Source organism: Kogia breviceps, chromosome 3, assembly GCF_026419965.1.
Source record: "Kogia breviceps isolate mKogBre1 chromosome 3, mKogBre1 haplotype 1, whole genome shotgun sequence".
Classification (NCBI taxonomy): domain Eukaryota; kingdom Metazoa; phylum Chordata; class Mammalia; order Artiodactyla; family Physeteridae; genus Kogia; species Kogia breviceps.
The window spans coordinates 139,524,646-139,548,024 of NC_081312.1; the positions used below are offsets into that span (position 1 = coordinate 139,524,646).

At 34.7% G+C, this 23,379-nt stretch overlaps 1 protein-coding gene across 8 annotated transcripts in view; it reads left to right on the forward strand.

Annotated features, from left to right (window-relative positions):
* Nucleotides 1-23,379, forward strand: part of VPS13C (vacuolar protein sorting 13 homolog C) — a 185,832-nt gene that overhangs the window by 105,316 nt on the left and 57,137 nt on the right. For all 8 annotated transcript variants that reach the window (XM_059058544.2, XM_059058546.2, XM_067029740.1 and 5 more), the window contains 12 exons: nucleotides 555-711; nucleotides 2,494-2,610; nucleotides 4,177-4,280; nucleotides 4,685-4,852; nucleotides 6,068-6,372; nucleotides 7,363-7,510; nucleotides 10,120-10,270; nucleotides 12,507-12,619; nucleotides 16,692-16,861; nucleotides 18,230-18,477; nucleotides 19,625-19,854; nucleotides 21,563-21,655. In XM_059058544.2, the coding sequence (XP_058914527.1) occupies nucleotides 555-711; nucleotides 2,494-2,610; nucleotides 4,177-4,280; nucleotides 4,685-4,852; nucleotides 6,068-6,372; nucleotides 7,363-7,510; nucleotides 10,120-10,270; nucleotides 12,507-12,619; nucleotides 16,692-16,861; nucleotides 18,230-18,477; nucleotides 19,625-19,854; nucleotides 21,563-21,655 (2,004 nt within the window). The remainder of the gene's footprint in view (nucleotides 1-554; nucleotides 712-2,493; nucleotides 2,611-4,176; nucleotides 4,281-4,684; nucleotides 4,853-6,067; nucleotides 6,373-7,362; nucleotides 7,511-10,119; nucleotides 10,271-12,506; nucleotides 12,620-16,691; nucleotides 16,862-18,229; nucleotides 18,478-19,624; nucleotides 19,855-21,562; nucleotides 21,656-23,379) is intronic.

A 23,379-nucleotide genomic window follows, 5' to 3' on the forward strand; every position in this document is an offset into this window, starting at 1 on the left:
GATAGAGAGTTGAAATAAAGTTATTACAACAGTTGATTTGATTTCCTAAAAGACTCCTTGTTTCCTAGATATAAATTAATGATTCCTTGTTGTACACAAATAAAATATTTTTTAAGGAAATTTTGTTCACTGATTATTTGGTGTAGTGTTGATGGAAGCATTAAACATTTGAATGAATTGGCTTTAGGATTAGAAAAAAATTAAGGGTAAGGCTAAAAATATGGCTCGGTACAGACATTGGTCACCATCCATTTGAGCTTGTATAGTCTGTCTGGGGGCTATTTGTAAGGGGACTGACCAACCTAAGGCTGATAATACTTATTGTATCTTTACTTAAAGCCTATCAAGTTCCATTGAGGTTAGAATTATCGTTGGATGTGGGAGTGGGCTGTGTTGGTTTATTGTCTGGTAAAGGTTAACAAAGTAATAGTGAGTTCTTTCTTAGAAAAGAAGTCTTTAGTTGAACTATTCTTGTACTACTTGTATACGTTGATGTTTGACATAAAAATGTTTCCATATCTGAAATCTACCTCTCTAATTGTTCATTATCTTAGGTTTCATTTTCATCCTTAAACTTAGTTCTTCATTTGGAAGCTTTACTGTCCTTCATGGATTTTTTATCATCTGCTTTTCCATCCTCTGAACCTTCTAAGAAGGGATCGGAGATGAAGCCACTTACGGGGGAGTCCAGAAGTATCATTGCCAAAACTGGTATTAACTTTTGAATCATGGTTTAATACTTTCTATCTGAACTTTAATAATCATATAATAACATGTATTTTCAAGCTAAGATAACTGTTTATCACCTTAATGTTTTAACTGCTTTGACAGATGAGGTTGGTTTCAAAAGAAAGCAGATTTTATCCCTATGGTATAATAGGGTAATTTAGTGAGAGATTTTACATAAGTGTTTAATATTTATTGCGTATTTATTTTTGATTTCACTGCCTAGCTTTTATGTAAAATAAAGTTGTATATACTTTGCATTGATGTCTCTGTAACCTTCACGCCAGTGAAAGTGAGAAAGGAAGTAATTAAAATATGAACACAATCATGCATGGTAACAAAGCCCCATTTCAGTCAGTTAAAACTACCTGGTGCTCAACAGTTTTCAGCTTTGCAGAACACAAAAGGAACAATCTCATGGAAGAGACAGACTCACTTTGGTTTCTAACCAAAACTATTTAAGTCACATAGAGATATGGGCACATGCCACAATTTGTTTTGTGAAATATTAGATGTGGTGTAGCGTGAGTGAACATGTGCCTATTTTTAAGCCAAATATCATTTTAATTATTTTTCTTTCATGTCATATGATGTGAGTATCTAATATCTGGTAATTTAATTTTCAGACCATTACCTATTTGTATTATATCTATATTACTGGCATCTTTAAAGTGAAAACTGTTAGTAATATTAGATCTGATACAAGGATGAGATTTTTTTTTTAACCAGGGAGCAGAGCAGTATTTTTGCATTAAACTAGAGTAAAAGAGTTTTACCTTCTTTGTCTTTAATGTACTTGTTACATTAATATCCATGGAAATACTTACATAACATATACATACATACACACGCACATGCACACAGTTGAATAAATGAAAAAGCAATGTTTAAGCTCACAATAAACTACAAAAAATAGTAATCCAAAGAAACAATCTTCTAGTTATGCCAAATAGCTGTTTTTTACAGTTTGATTTTGCTACTTTAAATCTTAAAGAAAAAAAAAAACCCTTTTATCATCTCGGTGATTAAGGACTGATGTCCCCATACTTTTACAGTTTTATAGGAAAAAGTGTTTCCTTCAGTCAAGACAAATCTCTAGGAAATTATATCTTAATTTTATCAATCAGGACCTAGACTAAAATAGATTAAGGGAATCCATGTGATTGTGGTTTTTATACACGTGCACAGACACAAATACACATTATAAAATAATTTTTTGTTTTTTTCTTAACTTTAGCCCTTTATGTTCATTTCTTATAGAACGTTTTTTAGGATTCTTCATGGAGGAACATAATATAATCTAGGGAAGTTGTCTCTATAGTTAATAACATGTATGTGTCATAGTTAATACTACATATTTTACTGTCATCACTATTTCAATTTTTCATGAAATATTTTTCTTTGATCTAATATATGATATGAAAAGGAGTTCCAAATCAAAATTTAGCTCTGATGGAATCTTAGAATTCTAATATAGGGAATTTCCTTTTTACCCACAAGAAAAATTATAGTAAAGTTTCCATCTAGCAAAATTATACTTATAAGGTGCTAATAAATGTTGCCTTTATTTTTAAAAAATTTGGATGGAAATATGCTACTTTCTGTCAGATTGGCATTTTAAAATAATATTAATTATATGTAATCTTAATGGAGACCTTTTTGGTTCTTCATAGTTCATAATGTACTTTTATTTTAGTGATTTTGGGATTATTTTATGTTATATCATCTTTGCACTTTGCTAATCACTAGGATTCTATTACTTTTCAGTATGCAGCAACACTTCTCAAGATGATGTGTTTGATTTAAAGGTCATAGCTGAATTAAATGCATTTAATGTCTTTGTCTGTGATCAGAAGTGTAATATTGCAGATATTAGAATACATGGTAAGTAACTTTTTCTTGGTGTAGGTATTTCTGTTTCTTTACATAGACCTTCAGGAAGAATGAGCTTGTTGCATGGTAGATTTGTCATGAGTTGTCTTTTGGCTTACTTATATTGAAGATTCTTGCAAACTTTTCAAAGATGTGCTTTGAAATGTTAGAAGTAAATTTGTTATGATTCATGACTGATGTGAGACATTCCTTATGTTTAAAGTTTTCAGAATAAGTCTAAGGCTTAATCTCCTGTTCTGTTTGCATTTTCAGAATAATATAACTTTAAACTGAGAAATGAATATCATAACATCTCACTGAGTAAAGAAAATGTCATTATCCTGTTTCCCTTGTCTTTTGTGCTTATATAGCATCAGGAAGAGAAGTTTCTAAAAGAAATTTTGTAAGCTTTACTCATCATCAGCCTGATATAAAGATGAGTTCAGATTATACCATGGGTTCTGGAGCCAGCCTGCCAAGGTTCAAATTTTGGCTCTAACACTTACTGGCTGACCTTGAGCAAATTAATTAATGTTTCCATGCCTGAGTTCCCTCTTCTGTAAAATGGAGATATTTATAGTAATTATTCATGGGATTGTTATGAGGATTAAGTTTACAAATTTACATGTGTTAAGAAAAGTGCCTGGTATGTACATAATAAGCAGTTAACAAGGGGTTAGAAAATCAGTTCCATTCAACAAATGTTGCTGAGTATTTATGCATAGCATGGTAATGATTTAGGTTCATCCTTGGGGCTTAGCTGTAGGCATTCTCTCATTCACTCTGAGGAGTTGTTTTAGAAATCATGCCTTTAGAAATTATGAGAATGACAAACATTGTTTTGGAGAGAAATTTTAAAAGATTGTGTTTTAGATACAGTTTACTGTAGAAAGAATAGTATTTATTCATCAAATTATATTTAATTATAATTCCAATTCTTTAGTTTTCAGAGTAATAGTTTATATAATGTTTGTAAAATAACTGTTTAACAAATGTTAGGTGTCATCATAAATAACCAATTCTGATCTTACTAATAATGCACAGGATACTTGTGTTTGGAGACCTGGGATTAATTTTCTTTGACATTTGATTTCTTTTGTTTTAAAATTTCCACAAAGTTTATGTATGAGATGCTTCTAGCACTTAAAGATATTATCATCTTTCTTAGGTATCTCATACATAGAAGTTGTTACCTTTGGGACTTCCCTGGTGGTCCAGTGGTTAAGACTCTGTGCTTCCAGTGCAAGGGGCGTGGGTTGTATCCCTGGTCGGGGAACTAAGATCCCACATTCCCACATGCCACTTGGCGTGGCCAAAACAAAAGAGGGAAGAGATATGGGAACATATGTATATGTATAACTGATTGACTTTGTTGTAAAGCAGAAACTAACACACCATTGTATAGCAATTATATTCCAATAAAGATGTTAAAAAAAAAAGAAAAGAAAAGTTGTTACCTTTAATATGTCTAATAGTGAGTAATTTTTATCTATTCTTTATCTTGGTAGTATATTATTGAATTAAAAACCACTAAATTAGTGAACTTGGATTAGGTGAAAAGTGTTGTGTTTCCCACAGGAATGGATGCCTCTATTTCTGTGAGGCCAAAGCAGACCGACATGTTTGCCAGACTTAAGGACATCATAGTTACGAATGTTGATTCAACTTCCATTCACAAAAAGGTAATTAAAAGATATGTTTCTATATTGAAATTTATTTTTGTTTTTGAGGGCTTGAGCTGCCTTTAATCATTTGTTCAGTGTATATTTATTATCTGTCATGTGTCAGGCATTTTGTTAGGGAGTAAGCATGAATATGGTCATCATCTGCTTTCACAGTGTATATAGACTAGATGATTTGTAAAAGTTATTTCTAACCAATTAAGTGATTGATATCTCCATTGATAAAACATTTTTTATAGATATAGGAAAAAGTTATTGTCAAGTTAAATGTTTTTAACTAATTGTTGAAGGTTGAATTTAAGTGATGCTTCTTTATATATCAAGGATTCTGTAATAGGAAACTTATTCATAATACAGTGATACAGCTCTTTTGATATAATAACCAGTTAGTTTAATACTTTTAGGCTGTCTCTATTTTGGGAGATGAAGTCTTTAGGTTCCAAATGACTCTTTATCCAGACGCCACAGAAGGAAAGGCCTATGCTGATATGTCTAAAGTAGATGGCAAACTTACTCTCAAAGTGGGTTGTATTCAAATTGTTTATGTTCATAAATTCTTCATGTCTCTTTTGGTAAGTTTATTTTAAAAATATATTTATTTCTCATTGACACCTAAGTATCTTTGCCTATACATCTGAACCTAGGTAGTCAAAATATTTACTAATAGGGCTGTGTGATAAACTTCCAAATGCTGAATAGAATATTACAATTAAGGAAATCCTTTACATGATGGATAACTAAATGAATTTTTGTTATCATTGTTTTGAACCTGTGAATGATCATTCTTTAATATTTCCATAGTTATATATTTTGAAGGTACTTTCTGATGTTTTAATTAGGGCTTTTCAGTGTTATTTGTTTTATGAGAGACCCTTAAAAGGTACTTAGCAAAAAGAATCTTTTAAGGAGGTCATCAGGCATTTGAAGGACTAATACTGGAACTTACAGCTTTTGATTATAATTATGATCAACAAGGCCATAAAATTCCTTTAATTATTTCCATGTAAGTGTCATGGGCTGAAGAGTTTAATTTGCCTATGCCTCTTAGCAGGGCTGTTAATCAAAGATTTTAAGTTATGGATTTCTACCTAAACCATCATGTTTTATTTATCTGGAAAGTAATTTATTTGGAGGGGGGTTAGTTTAATAAACTAAATAAACCATTTGCATTATTAATGGAAGAATATTGCTTCCAATTCTTTTCTCCATTGGGAAAAATCTTTCTGTTTTTAGTTGAAATTGAGGTGAAAGATCTCACTCTAAAAAAAGAATTTTTGACTCTTATTAATGATTGCAAGATTGTAAACACTTGCACCTTTGCTCATGTTAGAGTACACTTAAGAAAAGGACATTTAGAAATAAGCGGGCAAAACCTTAGTTTCTAAAACTAAGGACTAAAACTAATAGACTTTATTCCTAAGACCTAGAGGTACAGAATTAAAGCAACTTTGGGAGGTGTGAAGAGTTCTCCTTCATCTTTTTATTTAAATTTGAATTAAGATGACAACATTCATGAGTAAAAGGGATATTTTAAAAAGTATTGTAACCAAAATTTGTCAAAAAACAAATAATTCTGAAATACATAAAGTGAAAGTTAAATGATTCTTTCTTCCACTTGTTAATTATCACAGAGTGTATCTTTCTAGACTTTACTCCATGTACACAGTCATAAATAACATCTCTTTTATATCATCACCTCTTTTATTTAGTTTTTCTTTTTTAAAGTTTTTCCTTTTAAAAATAAATCCTGTTTGGGGGGAACTCTAAATACCATTATTTTCCAACAGAACTTCCTCAACAATTTTCAAACTGCCAAAGAAGCTTTGAGCACAGCTACAGTCCAGGCTGCAGAAAGAGCTGCTTCCAGCATGAAAGACTTGGCTGAAAAGAGCTTCCGCCTTTTGATGGATATCAATTTGAAAGCACCAGTTATTATCATTCCTCAGTCTTCAGTATCACCTAATGCTGTTATAGCAGATCTGGGTTTAATCAAAGTTGAAAACCAATTTAATGTAGTTTCTGTGGAACAGTATTCTCTTCCCCCAGTCATTGATAAAATGAACATCCAACTCACTCAGCTGAAGCTGTCCAGGTATAAATATATAATCCAATGGTGAATTACTTACTAGAAATAGGATTTTCATAAAATCTTTGCCAGGGGTAAAACACTCTAGTGATTTATGGTTCTTATTCCGTATTTCTTCTAATTATGAAACCTTGACTGTTGGTTTTTGGTTAGTGGTTTATAATGGTGGATCTCATAGAATCTACATTTTGTCTTACTAAATTTATAACATGTTCTTTTCACTCTATAAAAATTTCCTATTACAAAATTATAGTTTACTCAATAATAATTTAGATTTATTTTTATTTATTTGCTCTGCACACAGCTATTTTCATTTCTGTACAGAGATAAAGACTTCTTAAAATGTAATAAAATTTAAGATATATTTCTCATTTCCAAACCTTGTCTCATTTAGGAATTCTCAGTAAGATATCTAATGGATTATCAAATCCAAATGGGAAAGTGTTCGCTCTGTTGAATGACAAGAGTAACTTATTTGGTGGTTCAAATGTTTGTTGGCAGGCAGGCTAGATATGACTGTTATAATATGCTTGTTTAACTTCTAGGTTTGGTGAGTTTTTCCCTTTGAGTTTGGAGAAGTACTAATAACATAAACCTAAGGGCTAAGTAGAGTATCACTTTCTTGGTCCTCCAATTTTAGGAGGATGTAACATTTGTTTGTATGATGTTGGACTAGTTGCTATTAAATATCCTTGTGAAAGATAGTAAATAGTGCAATAGTCATACTTCATGAAATTTGTCTCTTTGAAATCAGCATTGCATAGGCTTTATTTTACATAGCTCTGCATATAAACTTGAATTATTCTGATGCAGATTGATTTGTGAAAAGAAACATGTTCTAAAAGAACTCTGATAGCAGCCTTTAGAAAAATGCTCAAAAAAAAAAAAAAAAAAGAAAAAGAAAAATGCTCCGTGGAAACTGTTACACAATATGATAGTCTTCATTTTAAAATGTAGATTTTAGAAATGTAAAATAAATTCTTATTTATCTTTCAGAACAATTTTGCAGGCTGGCTTACCACAGCATGACATTGAAATTTTAAAACCAGTCAACATGCTTTTATCCATACAGCGAAATTTAGCAGCATCATGGTATGTGAAAATTCCAGGGATGGAGATAAAAGGAAAACTAAAACCTATGCAGGTAAGTATATGTATAAAATACATGAAAATTGCTAGATAGGCTTTTATCATTGATCACAATGTAGTTCAAGTGGACATCAGAAGTGATAATACATTTAAAGGGAATGCTTTGTTAACTGAAAATGAAGTTATCCTAGTTTCCCACACTTTTCTTTATTTCACATTAATTGGATATTTGGTAAAACCAAGCAAGAACTCTGAGGTTAAAAGCTATGGAGTCTACAGAAAATATTTATTGTAATTGTAGAAAATTCTATTAAAGTTTTAAGGCAGTTAAATTATAAGACACTGTAAAGTGATATTTAGATACCACATTCAAAGCACCTTAGTAGTATTTTTAATGTATAGAAGCACTCTTTTATAGAAAAGTGGACATTTTCAATAGGTGAATATGTTGATTTGGTAAGCATATAAACAGCAGTACTTTTTTTTAACATCTTTATTGGAGTATAATTGCTTTACAATGGTGTGTTAGTTTCTGCTTTATAACAAAGTGAATCAGCTATACATATATATACATCCCCCTATCTCCTCCCTCTTGTATCTCCCTCCCACCCTCCCTATCCCCCCACCTCAGGTGGTCACAAAGCACCAAGTAAACAGCAGTATTTTTAATACTGTAGTTAGCAGGTCATATGTAGGCTCACAGGAAGAGGTGATACTGTTCCAAGATGGTCATGGAAGTGTAGGAATCTTATGGTTCTTGTGCGCCTGTGGGTGAAACTGTTGAAGCCAAACAGTAGGGGATAGGGAAAGGGAGGGGGTGGCTAAACAGAATGTGTGAAAGACAAATAAAAATTTAGTAGTTTAGTGGTTTTTGATGTCTGTGATTATTTCAGAGTTAGTTCTAAGATTAAACAAGAAGGGTCAAAGGAGCAGAGTCCTACTAGGGAAGATGTTAAAATTGAAGTTTGTTGTAGGAATAATAGATCCCTATCTATAGTATGAGTAGATATGATATATGAAGAAGAACATCTGTTCAGGGTATTGATAGAGACTTTTCTATTCTGGAATATGAGACTGTTCTCTTAAATTCTCCCTTGCTAAGATTAGCTCCCAGAACTAATATTTGATCCTTTTCAAATATTAGGAGGTGGTGAAGTTAGCTCTTCTTCAGGCAGCTGTGATATCTTGGTTGGTGTCGCAAGTGGGAATGAATATACAAAGAAGTCTTAGGGAGTTAAAGTAACATCTGTTATCTAAGGACTGGGGCTTGGAGCAAATAAGAAATCCCTGGTCATTGTCTCTTGCTAAAATATCTCCCCAGTTTCATTTAGGCTGGGAATCAAGCAATTTCCTTGGTGATAGGGACCTAATTTGGGGGGCATAGGGTACTCTGATGTTCAGAAGAAAAGGTGCTGTGAATGTATCTGTGTGAATTTGTGTTTAGGTGCTTGCAAAAGGCCTTTTGGACCACTATATGTGTAGGGGAAGTGTACAAAAGATGGAAGGATTAAAAGGTTTAATGGATCTTAGCAGCCAGTAGCATCTTTGTTTGTTCTAGCAGCTTCATGTTGTTGTGCAGCCACCCATGAGGTAGATGATATTATTCCTATTGTAAAGATTAAGAAACTTGAGTTAGGGACTTCCCTGGCGGCACAGTGGTTAAGAGTCCGCCTACCAATGCAGGGGACACGCGTTCGAGCCCTGGTCCGGGAAGATCCCACATGCCGTGGAGCAACTAAGCCCGTGTGCCACAACTACTGAGCCTGCGCTCTAGAGCCTGTGAGCTGCAACTACTGAAACCTGTGTGCCTGGAGCCGGTGCTGTGCAGCGGGAGAGGCCACCGCAGTGAGAAGCCCATGCATCACGATGAAGAGTAGCCCCCACTTGCCCCAACTAGGGAAGGCCCGTGCGCAGCAACGAAGTCCCAATGCAGCCAAAAATAAATAAATTAAATTTTTTTTTTACATGATTTCATTTATATAAAGCTCTAGAAAATGCAAATTAATCTATAGTGATAGAAAACAGATCAGTGGTTGTGGGAAAAGAGGGATATAATACAAACAGGAAGGAAGGATTACAAAATGGCATAAGGAAGCTTTTGAAGGTAATAGATATGTTTACTTTCATGATTTTGGTAATGGTTTCATGGGTATACAGAGATGTCAAAATTTATAATAAATTAAATTTTTAAAAAAATGCTGCATTGCAGGAGAGCATCTTTTTCCTTCTTGGTGGAGACTGGAAACTGAACAGCATTCTTCCTGTATTGAGTTTGGAGGAGAGTAAATAATGTGGAGGAAAAATCTAGCAGTGTATGAAAATAGAGAGAAGCAGAATGGAGATGAGGAACTAGGGAGAGGGGAGAGGGACACAGGTCCAGGAACAGGACAAAATAGATAGTAACAGTTAAGGCAGGAAGAAGGGAGTACCGGAAGTAGGGGCTTGGATATGAGTGGAGGCAGATGCGTGTTTACACACAGGAGTAATGTCTAATACTATACAAGATGAAATACTTTTATCCTGGTATTCGTGGTCCCAACTTGCTTTTTTTTTCCAGTTAGATGTACAATTAGTTCATTTGAGGGACCATAAATTAAGACATAGATATTATATTTTGCATTTTTTATTACTTTGTATTAACAACAGCCTATTGTTGCTTTCTAGGTTGCTCTCAGTAAAGATGACTTGACAGTTTTAATGAAAATTTTGGTAGAGAATCTTGGAGAAGCTTCTTCACAGACAAGCCCTACACAGTCTGCCCAGGAGGCTATAACAGTAAGAAAAGATGTTTCCAGTAGACCTGACCACTTCAAAGGTATAAATTGATGGAGATTTTCACTTTGATTATAGAGAAAAATTAGTATTAATGCCATATTTATATTTAGTGTTGTTTTTAGTTGTCCAGCATAATGTGGTGTGAACTGATCCAGCATTGTGTTATTTACTGTGGAAAATCAGCTGGGGCTGCCTTGAAGCTCCCAGGGGAAGGAGATAGGCTCATTGCTCTAAAGGGAGGGCCCACCTCTTATTGCCTGCATGATACGTATTTGCCCTTTATTTGTGAAAGGTGAATTTGTCCAATTCACGGGGCACTGAGGTGGTGTACTTTGAGAAAAAGCAAAGTAGGCATGTAGCATAGTAAGGTCCCAAACTAATTGAGAGAAAAGGACCTTGATGTCATACTCAGATGACTGGTCCATAAAAAAGGAAGGTATTCTTGTTTAGTAACAGCATTACTTATCTGGTTTCACTGGGGAGTGTGATATAGTCAGATACCTAAGGGAGTTTCCCAGATTATTAAAATTGAATCTTTCACAAGTACTGAACCTTTTAAATTCAGCCATTTTTAAAAGATAATTTTTCTAAAATATAAGGTTGCTTTTTGCTTTCTTGAGCAATTATATAGAATAATTTTATAATTGCACTCTTTTCATTATTTAAAATCATTACATGAATATCATATGTTTTATTTTAGACTGTGAATAGGTTAATATTTCCATAGCTAAAAAGAGATGAAGTGTTCCTTGTCCATATAATAAATGGCCCCAGACTGCTGTGCTTTTATAACGCTCAGGTCATCAGCTGTTACTTATGACAACAGTCAGTAAAACCGCCAGTTAATAACACTGTACCAGCACTGCTTCACCTATAGTTAGGTCTGGTGTGTTTTGAAATCACAAAACAAATGACTAGAGCAGTGTGAAAAATAAGGTTTTTCATTCAGGATAGTTATGAGTACTATATCAGTTTAGTGAGGTCAGCATTTTCTCCCAGGTTAAGGTCATGCCACTGTATAGACAAATGCTAGATAAGTACGCTGTAGCTCTGGTTAGACAGGAACTATGTACACATGAATAAACTGTAGCAGGCAAGCTTTATGTGATTAAGGATCTCATTATGTTCAGCTGTGGTCAATTCATGTCTCTGGTTCAGGCTATACAGTTAATGTGGTACTTGGGAAAACTTGCGAGTTCAGATGGAAAAGCTATAAAGATGATGAAGATTGGAATGTAAATTATTTTCAGGAAAGGTAAAGGAAAAAACCCTAGAGCTTTCCAACTTGGAGAAGCCTTTATCTGGTTAAAGTTATGCAGTGTTTGCTCTTCCAGTAACTTGTACAGTAAGAATAGACTTTCCTATAAATGACCAAAAGAATAGAATCAATCTCCAAAAGAGATTGCAGAATCACTTTGTACAAGTGATTGAAAGCAATATGTATTGTTCTTTGTCTAAAAAGTTTCTGCCTAAAGATGAGGGGAGAGACTGAATTACTTGTCGAAGTCTCATCTCAGAATTCCGAAGGCTCCCTGTCCCTAATTATATTTGAGCCCTCCTCGACTCTGCTTTTGAATTACATTCTGTTCTTCTTATAAAAGTAATGGATTGGGTGATATAGGTAATTAAAGATAGTGAGCCGTGAACTACACTAGCAGAGGATCTTTTACTGACTGGCTGTCTGTTGTAGGACAAAGTATTTTGCTTTTCTCTACCTCCAATTTCATAGTCTCTTGAGAATTGCTTGTAACCAGTTTATTGAAATGCTTTGATAATTATAAACTATAATGAAGTAGTCTTGCTCTGGATGGGCTTTTTAAAAAAAGTTGTCTTGATACTCTTTGCAAGGCCCTCTCTCTTTTTATTTTTAATGTAGATAGTCTGGCTCTATCACTTTGCCTTGTATTAAATATATGGCATTTTTGTTAATTGTCTCATAATGATTTAAAGAATCCTTGAAAATATGATATAAATTTAGAATCGTAGCTTTTTTTTTTTTGGCAATACGTGGGCCTCTCACTGTTGCAGCCTCTCCCGCTGTGGAACACAGGCTCCGGATGCACAGGCTCAGCGGCCATGGCTCACGGGCCCAGCCGCTCCGTGGCATGTGGGATCCTCCCGGACCGGGGCACGAACCCATGTCTCCTGCATCAGCAGGCAGACTCTCAACCACTGCGCCACCAGGGAAGCCCAGAATCTTAGCTTTTAAAATATGTATAAAATCATATACATACTTAAAAGCTTTTTAATTTTCATATTTATGTTTGAACCATCAGAACAAGAAGATGGGACAGACTCAAAGCTTTCTTTGGACCAGAATGTCACTCTCCAGTTTGACTTTCACTTTGAATCTCTTTCTATTATACTTTATAACAATGATCCCTGCCAGGTATGTAGTTAATGTCTGCATCTAGGAATATGTCTTTAGCTCTTGATATTCAATTTTAGAATGTTGTCATTTTTTTGATGTGACTTTTCTTCTCAAAATTGATGTGTCTATTAAATTCTATTTGGCTTAGAGAATATGCATTGGTCTTGCTCTCTGCTTTCACTTTGTAGTGTTCTTATTTTTTATTTTTAAAAATATTTTATTTGTTTATTTTTATTTTTGGCTGTGTCGGGTCTTCATTGTGGCATGCAGGATCTTTTTGTTGCAGCGCGTGGGCTTCTCTCTAGTTGTGGTATGGGGGTTTTCTCTTCTCTAGTTGTGATGCACAGGCTCCAGAGCACGTGGGCTCTGTAGTTGTGGCACACGGGGTCCAGAGCGCGTGGGGTCTGTAGTTTGAGGCATGCGGGCTCTTTCGTTGAGCGTGTGGGCTCAGTAGTTGAGGCGCATGGGCTTAGGTGCCCCGTGGCATGTGAGATCTTAGTTCCCCGACAAGGAATAGAACCTGCGTCCCCTGCGTTGGAAGGTAGATTCTTTACCACTGGACCACCAGGGAAGTCCCAGTGTTTTTAATCTTACTAGGCCAAGGAAAAGTTCTTACTTATTTCCAAGTAATATCAGGACTAAAACACAACGTGTCTCTAGGAGAAGAATTTTATATATGAGTAATTAATTATATGTACAATTTTATTACGTAGCTAGATATATATGCATATTTAACTAAGGAAAATAATTTAGTAGTGGCTTTGGAACCTTAGAGGATTATTTTTAAATTCATGATTATCCATGATATATAAGCATTAATTATGTTTCTCTTGAATAAATTTTATATGTAGTAGATACATATTAAGGATACTGATGAGTGGAGGAACCAAGGGTCTAGTGCCATTATGATTTGAACCACATAATGTGTAATTGATATTTTAGAAAGCTATTTTTTTTATTATATAGGTAGTGTCTTCTAATAAATGTTTTTGATTATATCAGTTAATATCTCATAATACTCATACATATAGTACCCATAATATGCACTGATTATAAGTATTATATCTGTTGTTTATGTCCATTTATATGTTTTCTTATGTTTCATATTTTCTAAAACTTATACAATATTCATATATTGTTATTGTCGGGCCTTGGGCTAGTGTCTGTCATTTGTGCAATGGACTGCCTTAATTTCATTTTTTTTCCCAAATTTTATTGAAGTATAGATGATTTACAGTATTGTGTTAATTTCTGCTGTATATCAAAATGATTCAGTTATACATATATATATTCTTTTTTTATATTCTTTTCCATTATAGTATATCACAGGATATTGAATATAGTTCCTTGTGCTATACAGTAGGACCTTGTTGTTTATCCATCCTGTATATAATAGTTTGCATCTGCTAATCCCGAACTCCCAATCCTTCCCTCCCCCTTGACAACCAGAAATGTGTTTTCTTTATCTCTGAGTCTGTGTTTTGTAGATATGTTCATTTGTGTCATACTTCAGATTCCACATATAAGTGATATCGTATGGTATTTGTCTTTCTCTTTCTGACTTACTTTGCTTAGTATGATAATCTGCAGGTCTATCCATGTTGCTGCAAATGGCATTATTTCATTCTTTTTATGGCTGAGGTGTATTCCATTATATACATGTACCACATCTTCTTTATCCATTCATCTGTTGATGGACATTGAGGTTGTTTCCTTGTCTTGGCTACTGTGAATAGTGCTGTTGTGAACATAGGGGTGCATGTATCTTTTCGAATTATATTTTTGTCTGAATATATGCCCAGGAGTGGGATTGCTGGATCATATGGCAATTCTATTTTTAGTTTTTTGAGGAAAATCTATACTGTTTTCCATAGTGGCTGTGCCAATTTACATTCCCACTAACAGTGTAGGAGGGTTCTCTTTTCTCCACACCCCCTCCAGCATTTGTTATTTGTAGACATTTTAATGTTGGCCATTCTGACTGGTGTGAGGTGACTGCCTTAATTTCTAATGTTTAATGTTAAGAAAAAGATCAGAAAATGACGTAATGGAAAATGAACAGTTAAATGGATTCTTCATTTCAGTTAAGGTACTATCATTCTATTGGTTTCTCAGCTTTAGAATCTTGGTGTCTTCTTTTACTTCCTTCTTTGTAGACCTTCTTTATTCATTTAGATAGAGTATTGTCAGTTTTTTCTTTGAGTGAACATTTGTTTTTTCCTGGCAGTTTTCACTGCTGCTTTATTTGAAACTTCTTAGCTCACACAGTACTGCAGTGGCTTCCTTGTTCGTTGCTCTTTTTCCTTTCATCCATCCTAGACATTGGCACAAGTCGGTTTCTTCAGTTAATCTTATGTAGCCGTTTACAACTTCCCATTCTACTTAGAAAGCATTCAGTGTTATGTTATATGAATTTTAACTTATTAAAAAAATTCATTTGCTCCAAATTGTCTACATCAGTAACCATATCACAAATGCTATTATATTGTGATCAGTAGACGTGTCACTAGTCATTTCTGTTAATAGTTACAGATCACAAGTTTGTGAATTATTTACATTTTTATAAATTAAAGGCATTCCAAGTTTTCCAATAATAATTTCATTCTGACCCAATTACATGCATTGTACTCTTTTGAGTGAGAGAAGATAGGGAGTTATAACCAGTGTGCCAAGAATTGCCCATCACCAGTACCCTTATATCAATGCCATGGTCTGTAGTGAGCAATATGACTGAACTGATCTTCTTTACTTCCCCAAATATTTGTGTGGTTTTTTTGGTTGGTTGATTGTGTTTTGTTCTTTTAATGTCTCAGCACACCTATAGAATTTGGAGCTATGCATTATGGTGAAATAAAGATTGAGGTCATTTTTCCTTAAAGTTTAAATATTTGGTTTAGGATTTGAGAGCACGATTAGACCTCCACATTTCTTTCCAGACGTCATTCCCTACCTTTCTTTTATTGGAATACTTAAGCCTAAAATGCCAGTCTGTACCTTGTGCCCTCAGATCATCTTGAATTGTTTGCTCATGTTTTTTCCCCATTTAGAATGTCTTCTACCCCTCATAGCCTATCTGATTCCACTCAGTCTCTCAAGCTCAGTTAGTTCTCAACCTTCTTCATGAATTTTTCCCAGCCCACAGTGATCTCTTTGACCCTATGAGCTTTTGCTGTTTATATTCTTTACCTAATCACTTAATATCCTTTGTGGAATATGGGAAGATATAAATATGAATAAATAAGTGATGATATATCATTTTAAAATTATTTACAACTTACAGCATTTCCTTGGGATGTTCCTTGTAATGTATTTCTGTTGTATTTTTTCAATTAGAGTATAAGCTCAATGAGATCACCTACCATGCCTTATCCTTTCTCATAAAGCCTTTAGTTCCTCTCACAGAGTATTTTACAGAAGAGCTCATTAAATATTGGGTTGGCCAAAAAGTTCATTTGGTTTTAAGTAAAAATAAAAGAACTTTTTCATTTTCACCAAGAACTTTATTGAACAATGTATTCATTAACCAAACGAACATTTTGGCCAACCCAATATTTGTAAGTTAGCATGATTTTTTTTTTTTTTTTTTTTTTTTTTTTTTTTTGCGGTACGCAGGCCTCTCACTGTTGTGGCCTCTCCTGTTGTGGAGCACAGGCTCCGGACGTGCAGGCCCAGTGGCCATGACTCACGGGCCCAGCCGCTCCACGGCATGTGGGATCCTCCCGGACTGGGGCACGAACCCGTGTCCCCTGCATTGGCAGGTGGACTCCCAACCATTGCGCCACCAGGGAAGCCCAGTTAGCATGATTGATTGACAGTTTCCTGGGTTTTTAAAAATTTGCATTGAATTGTAAATTAGAAATTTTTATGTATTAACCCTTGTTGAAGATCAGCACACACACTTATATATTTATTTGTATGTGTATATATAGTCACAAACATGCATATTATTCTTTGTTCCAGTTTTAATGCCCATACTTTAAAAATTTGTGGTTTGGGTTTGCTTTTAACCTCTGAGTTAAGAAATATGTTTAAAAGTAATTACATAACACCTGAAGATAATTGATTGTTTTGCTTGAAAAATATACCACAGGAATCCAAACTTTCATTTCATAATGACAGTTTCCGGCTTGGTGAACTCAGACTACATCTTATGGCCTCTTCAGGGAAGATGTTTAAGGATGGCTCAATGAATGTCAATATTAAACTTAAGACATGCACCCTTGATGATCTCAGAGAAGGAATTGAGAGAGCAACCTCAAGGTTTGTCATCTCCGAATTTGCCACACATTATATAAGGTTGACATTGCATTTGGCATTGCTACCAGGCATTAATTGCTCAGCTAAGATTGTCAGAAGGGGTCTTTTGATCATCCTTTTTGGGATTCTGTTCCTTGGAATTATCAAAAGAGGTCTTTGGTCATATTTCAGTTTGAAGTACATCAAGAAGTAGTGCTAATTTCAGATTCAGTTGCTTTAAAGTTTGAATAAAAGGAAGTTTAATAATAAAATAGAGTATTGTCTTAAAAGTGGGAACTAAGAAACTGGAAGAATTTTAATAGTTAAATCCATATGGGGTGGTTGATTGGTGATATATTTTTCTAAATTGTTCACAGTAGGCAGAATCTTTTTTTTAAAAAAAGCCTTAAAGTTATGGATCTTTCTTTTGTTTTATTTTGTCTATATATTTTAAAACAGTTTTGTGAAATTTCTTTAAAAGTTTTAGTAGATCAACTGTACTTAAAAAAAGACCCTACAGGAGTTAAAAAAAAAATGGAATCCCTAATTTTCACATTATCAACTCACTTTTGAAAGATTAATTTATATCACCCTACTATAAAGTGAGAAACATGCAACTTTAATAGCCTAATTATATTTTTATTCCTTTCCCAAATAATGAGATGCATAGTGTTTTTGTCCTTGTTGTTTTTTGGAGAAAAACTATTCTGCTACTTGAAGTTGGACCCGTTGAATATGTATTGAATACTTCTGAGCCCTTTGTTTTTCTAAGAGATGAATAAATGAGGAAAGAGTGCTATCATGTAACCAGCTTTTCTGATTTGCAAATTTCACGTCTTGGGGTAGCAATCTAGGCAAGGGTGATAAAGGCCGTCCTTCTGTTTCATAGCCTGCTCTTTGCAGTGCACATGAGGATGTGTGGGAATTATTATATCATTGCAGACGCTTGATGAACACTGCCTGATTTGAATTACATTGAATAATTTGGGAGTCAATTGTATAGAGTGATCTTTGGAGACAAATTCTTTCAGGGAGGTTTTATTTTGTAAAATAATATAAACAGGTTGTCTTTTAAATTTTGTGGGACCACATTAATGTGTTTTGTTAATTGCCAAACTTCCTTTCAGCAGTCATTGATTTGTTTTTCTAGTATTGCATTATAATTATAAAATATTCTATAATTACTTATTATCATGAACCTTGCTGTGGAGATTAGGAGACCATGTCTTGGTTGCTGATTAGCTAATTAGACTCAAGTTAACACTGATCTGTTTTCTATTCACAGATTGGAAACTGAAAGGTGAAAGAAAAATTATTAAAATGTATAGGAAATTTTTCATCTTTTTAATTCTTTTAGCAGAAATAAAATAATGAATGTATATATTTTTTCAGAATGATTGATAAGAAGAATGGCCAAGATAACAACAGTTCTATGATTGACGTAAGTTATACACAAGACAAGAATGGAAGTCATATTGATGCTGTTCTTGACAAGCTGTATGTTTGTGCCAGTGTGGAATTTCTGATGACTGTGGCAGATTTCTTTATCAAAGCTGTACCTCAGAGTCCAGAAAATATGGCTAAAGAATCACAGATTCCACTGCGACAGACTGCCTTAGCAAAAATCAAAATGGAGAAAGGTTAGCAGAATTTATCTGTCAACTTGTATATTTTACCAAAATTACAAACTGGAAAAAAGAGAAATGGAGAATTTAAGAATGTAAAATTACTCTTTCAAATTTAAATGTATTCAGCAGAAAAACCATAGTAAGCATAGATTTTTTTAAGAGAGAGGTGCAGTAAAAATATGTATCGGATCAGGCGCCAGGAAACCTCAGCTCTGGTTCCAACTCTGCCATTGACATTTCTTTACCCATCCAGAAATACAGCCTGTTTTATAAAAAGGGAATCTTTCATGCAAAGAAAATATTTGGAAGAATTAAATCATATTGAAGAGCAATTAAACAGCTGAAAGCAGAGGGTGGGAGTATTGGAGGACCTAACATGACACCCCTGGACATCACCTTAGATTCCTTAAAGTTAGCAGAGGGTTTGCTCAGGTCTGGTGTCTGTGTATGCTGGTGCCACTCCCTGACCTATAAACCATTTATTCCAGCATTGCCAAGTAGATCAGTGATTTTCTCTGTTAAATTGTGATTGTCTAAGGTCAGGCATTTTTCTCTCTGATGTGCAACTCAGCAAGATTGGAAAACTGCCATTTACTGGCAAGGTCAGAATTTTATTTTTCCATTTACCTTTCTTAAACAGTAATCATGTGATATCTCTGTATTCATATATGCATGTAATGTATTTATACTATAGATTGTATGACACTAACTATAGACTTAAGGGTGAAATCAAGGCAGACGAGTAATAATGGCCTGTGTACTTATCAGGGTCTCCTGTCCCTTTCCTGATACTCCTCTCGCCTGTTTTCCCTTTCTTGTCCTGCAGCATAACATAGGACACACTCAGACATATACACACATGCATCGCATATATGCGTTAATTCTGACAAAAAGAACTTCAAAACAAGGTGATTTCTGCTAGGTCAAAGTGAGAATGATCTTAACAACAGGGATCAAGATTGCGTTATCCCACGTAATCAGCATTTGTTAATAATAATTTATCGTTAGTCTTTACCGATTAGTTATTAATATTGTTACTTTCACCATATCCATAATAGCAGGATATTACAAGCAGCTTAGCAGCTTACAGATAGCATGTACCCAAGTGACAAGATTTACTTTACTAGAACTTTTATGGTTCCTCTTTTTGTTTCTTCAGATGACTCTGTAAGACCAAATATGACTTTAAACGCCAAGATCACAGATCCAGAGGTGGTGTTTGTTGCCAGCCTGACAAAGGCTGGTGCTCCTGCCCTGACAGCCTCATTCCGGTGTAACCTCTGTCTGTCGACATCCAAACTCGAACAGATAATGAAAGCTTCTGTGAGAGATCTTAAAGTGCTTGCTTGCCCTTTTCTCAGAGAAAAGAGAAGAGAAAACATTACCACAGTAAGAATTACCTTATATTCTAAGCTTGGATTGAAGGATGGCAGATATGGTTGATTCATAGAATCCCATAATGTGAGTGAGAGCTCTGTAGGACTTAAGAGAGTATTTACTCCAGCTTGAGATTTTACAGATAAGGATGTTGAATTCCAAAGATGTTAAATGATTTAGCCATATCTGTAGTGACAGAACTGTAGACTATCTCCAGACTCATTTTCATTTTACTGTCTTTTGCTGAACAGTATTTGAATTTTAGTACAGATCAACATTCCTTTTCAGCTGTTGCTTTTGTTCACCACAGTATATCCAATGAGTGAGTGGATGAATGAACCAAAAAATTCATTAGTCATGTGTCCAAAAGAGCTTATGTTTTGCTTTATTACAAATTAACTTCAATTGTGCTTTCACATTATATTGAAAAATATGGTTTTAGTTAATTAAATTATTTACTGTACTAAATATTTTTTAGTATTAAATTGATAATTTTATGTTAAAGAGCATCATTATATAATGTGACTCATTTGCAGTGTTATTTTATTTTATTTTATTTTATTTTTTTTTTTTGCAGTGTTATTTTAAATTTTAAAAAATGCATGGACAAAGTGACTTGCATAAAGAAGTGCAGTGCTAAGCTTAATCTATACTGTATCATGAAACATTCTTTTTAGCAGGATCATCATCTTTTTTGTTGTTGTTGTTGCACCGGGTCTTAGTTGTGACATGCATGTGGGATCTAGTTCCCTGACCACGGGCCCCCTGCATTGGGAGTGCAGAATCCTATCCACTGCGCCACAAGGGAAGTCCCAGGATCATCTTCTTTTGACATGTCACAGAAAGTTTATATTAATCATTCTATTTAAAGCTCATCCTACTTTTTTAAAAATGAAAGTTATGCATACTAATTCCCCCATTCAGTTCAGGTTCATTTTATTTGTTTCTTTAATGATATTTAATAACATAGCCTTCATGGTTTTAATAAATCGTCGAGTTTGAAGATTTGAAATCTATTCTAATAAGGACCTTACAGGAAATTCAAGATTGACCTGTTGTTAATCATCTGGAAGCTGTTCATTTACCTACCTTACTATAATCTTTTTTTTTTTAACATCTTTATTTGAGTATAACTCTTTTACAATAGTGTGTTAGTTTCTCCTTTACAACAAAGTGAATCAGTTATACATATACATATGTTCCCATATCTCTTCCCTCTTGCATCACCCTCCCTCCCACCCTCCCTATCCCACCCCTCTATAGTCTTTTTTTTAAGGGTGTTAACAGAACTATCTGTTTAGAATAACATTTTCAAGTGATTTAGTGATCATAAAAATTATAATGAAATACCATTTCCATTTCCTCATTTACCTCTTTGCAAATGTAAGACCTTACCATAGTCCTTAGCTCATTTTTGTAGGTATCTTAAAAGTGTATTTTACATAGGGCATCATTTAAAAGACATTTTAGCAAAAGGAAACATTTTAAACTTCTTATAGTAAATGTGCATTACTACTTAAGAATTTGGCATAAAGGAATTCATCAGAACCGCTTAAAGTCCTTTCCAGTGGTCATAGACTTGTCATAGTTTGGAGGAGCCCTCACAAGAGATTCTCAGCTAATTTCATTTGCCTTTTTTGCTTTTAGTTGTACACTATAGTTAAAGATCTCAAATTAAGTAAGACATGTTCATAAGTAAATTTCATTTATTTGTTTCTAGGTCTTACAGCCCTGTTCTCTATTTATGAAAAAATGTACATGGGCTTCAGGAAAAGAAGATATAAATATTGAAGTTGAAGAATTTATAATTAAGGTTAGTGCCTATCATATTATTTGGGTGAAGATCAATTCTTTTTTAAAATTTATTTATTTATTTATTTATTTTAGGCTGCGTCGGGTCTTCGTTGCTGTGCATGGGCTTTCTCTAGTTGCGGCGAGCGGGGGCTACTTTTCCTTGAGGCGCGCAGGCTTCTCATTACAGTGGCTTCTCTTGTTGCAGAGCACGGGCTCTAGGCGCACGGGCTTCACTAGTTGTGGCACACGGGCTCAGTTGTGGCTCAGGGCCTCTAGAGCACCGGCTCAGCAGTTGTGGTACATGGGCTTAGTTGCTCTGTGGCATGTGGGATCTTCCTGGACCAGGGCTCGAACCCGTGTCCCCTGCACTGGAAGGTGGGTTCTTAACCACTGCGCCACCAGGGAAGTCCCACAATCAATTCTTATTTTTCTTATCTTTTGATGACTCTCACATCTAGAGCATTATGCTAGTCACATATTTAGTAATCAATAAAAGCCTCTAATATTAAAATACATTTTTCTTTAATGCAAATGTTTGTTTCTGTTTTCTTTGAAAGAGTGCAGGTGACTCTTGAGCAACGCGGGGATTAGCAGTGCTTTAACTTTATAGTCAGACCTCGGTATATGCGGTCCCTCAGAGTCTGCATTCCTCCATGTCTGAGGTTCTACATCTGCAGATTCAAACAACTGTGGCTCATGTAGTACCATAGTATTTACTACCGAAAAAAAATCCACATATAAGTGAACCCCCACAGTTCAAATCCATGTTGCTCAGGGTGAACTGCACTTTTAAATGATCAGGATAGTTTTTATCTAGTATATTTGTGTGTGTTGGAGATTGGGTTTGGGTGGGGAGAGCAGAGATGAAGTGGGAAGAGAAGGAAAGGAAGGATGGAAAAATGAGGTTGCTCTTATTTTATTTGCAATGTTATTTTTAGTCTTTTATTTGAGGTGTAGTTTAGTTGAATTTAATAATTATGTGATTAAATGTTTTATTTGTCTTATAAAATATTTATAATGACAGATGTATGCCAGAAATAAATTATTAGATTTTTTTTATCTCTTACATTGGTAGTATTGAAAAAGCAATCTGCTCTCCAAAGTACTTTTCTCTCAACGTTTTAAATTACTGGTTTGTCTTAGATGGTATTTTGTTAACAGATTTACTTTTCTACAGACTTAAAATGCTAAATGGGGAGAAAACTTGGATTTGCATGCATTTTGTCTGCGACACTGGGTTAAGGTGCTGAGGGATTGTTTTTCCATGTCTTTGTATATCACTTTACTTATTTATTGAGCACACGTTTTTTGAGCCTTTACTGTGTATGAAGAACGTCCTGTACAAGGCACTGTGAGGGTACGTGGTCCCTACATTCAAAAAACTTAGTGATATATGTGAGAGAAAGAAGTAAATGAGTGATTACTTTCAGCTTTCAGTGCTAGAGGCATGCATGAGGTGCTCTTGGGGGTGCAGGCAGGAGCCTCCAGCTCAGACTAGGACATCAGGGGAAGCTGTCTGGAAGTGGGGCTGCTTGAACTGAGCTTTGAACATCTGAGGGTGGTTAGATGGAGAGAGAGGGAAAGGGTTACCTAGATAGAACCAACAATATGCATAAAGGCAAAGGCTTGAAAAATCCTTTAAGGACTTAGAGGGGTGATCCCATGTGGATGGGGAGAATGGTGTGGTGGAGTCGTAGGACTGAGAACACTAATTATAGGTGACATTAATAAGGCAATGAAGAA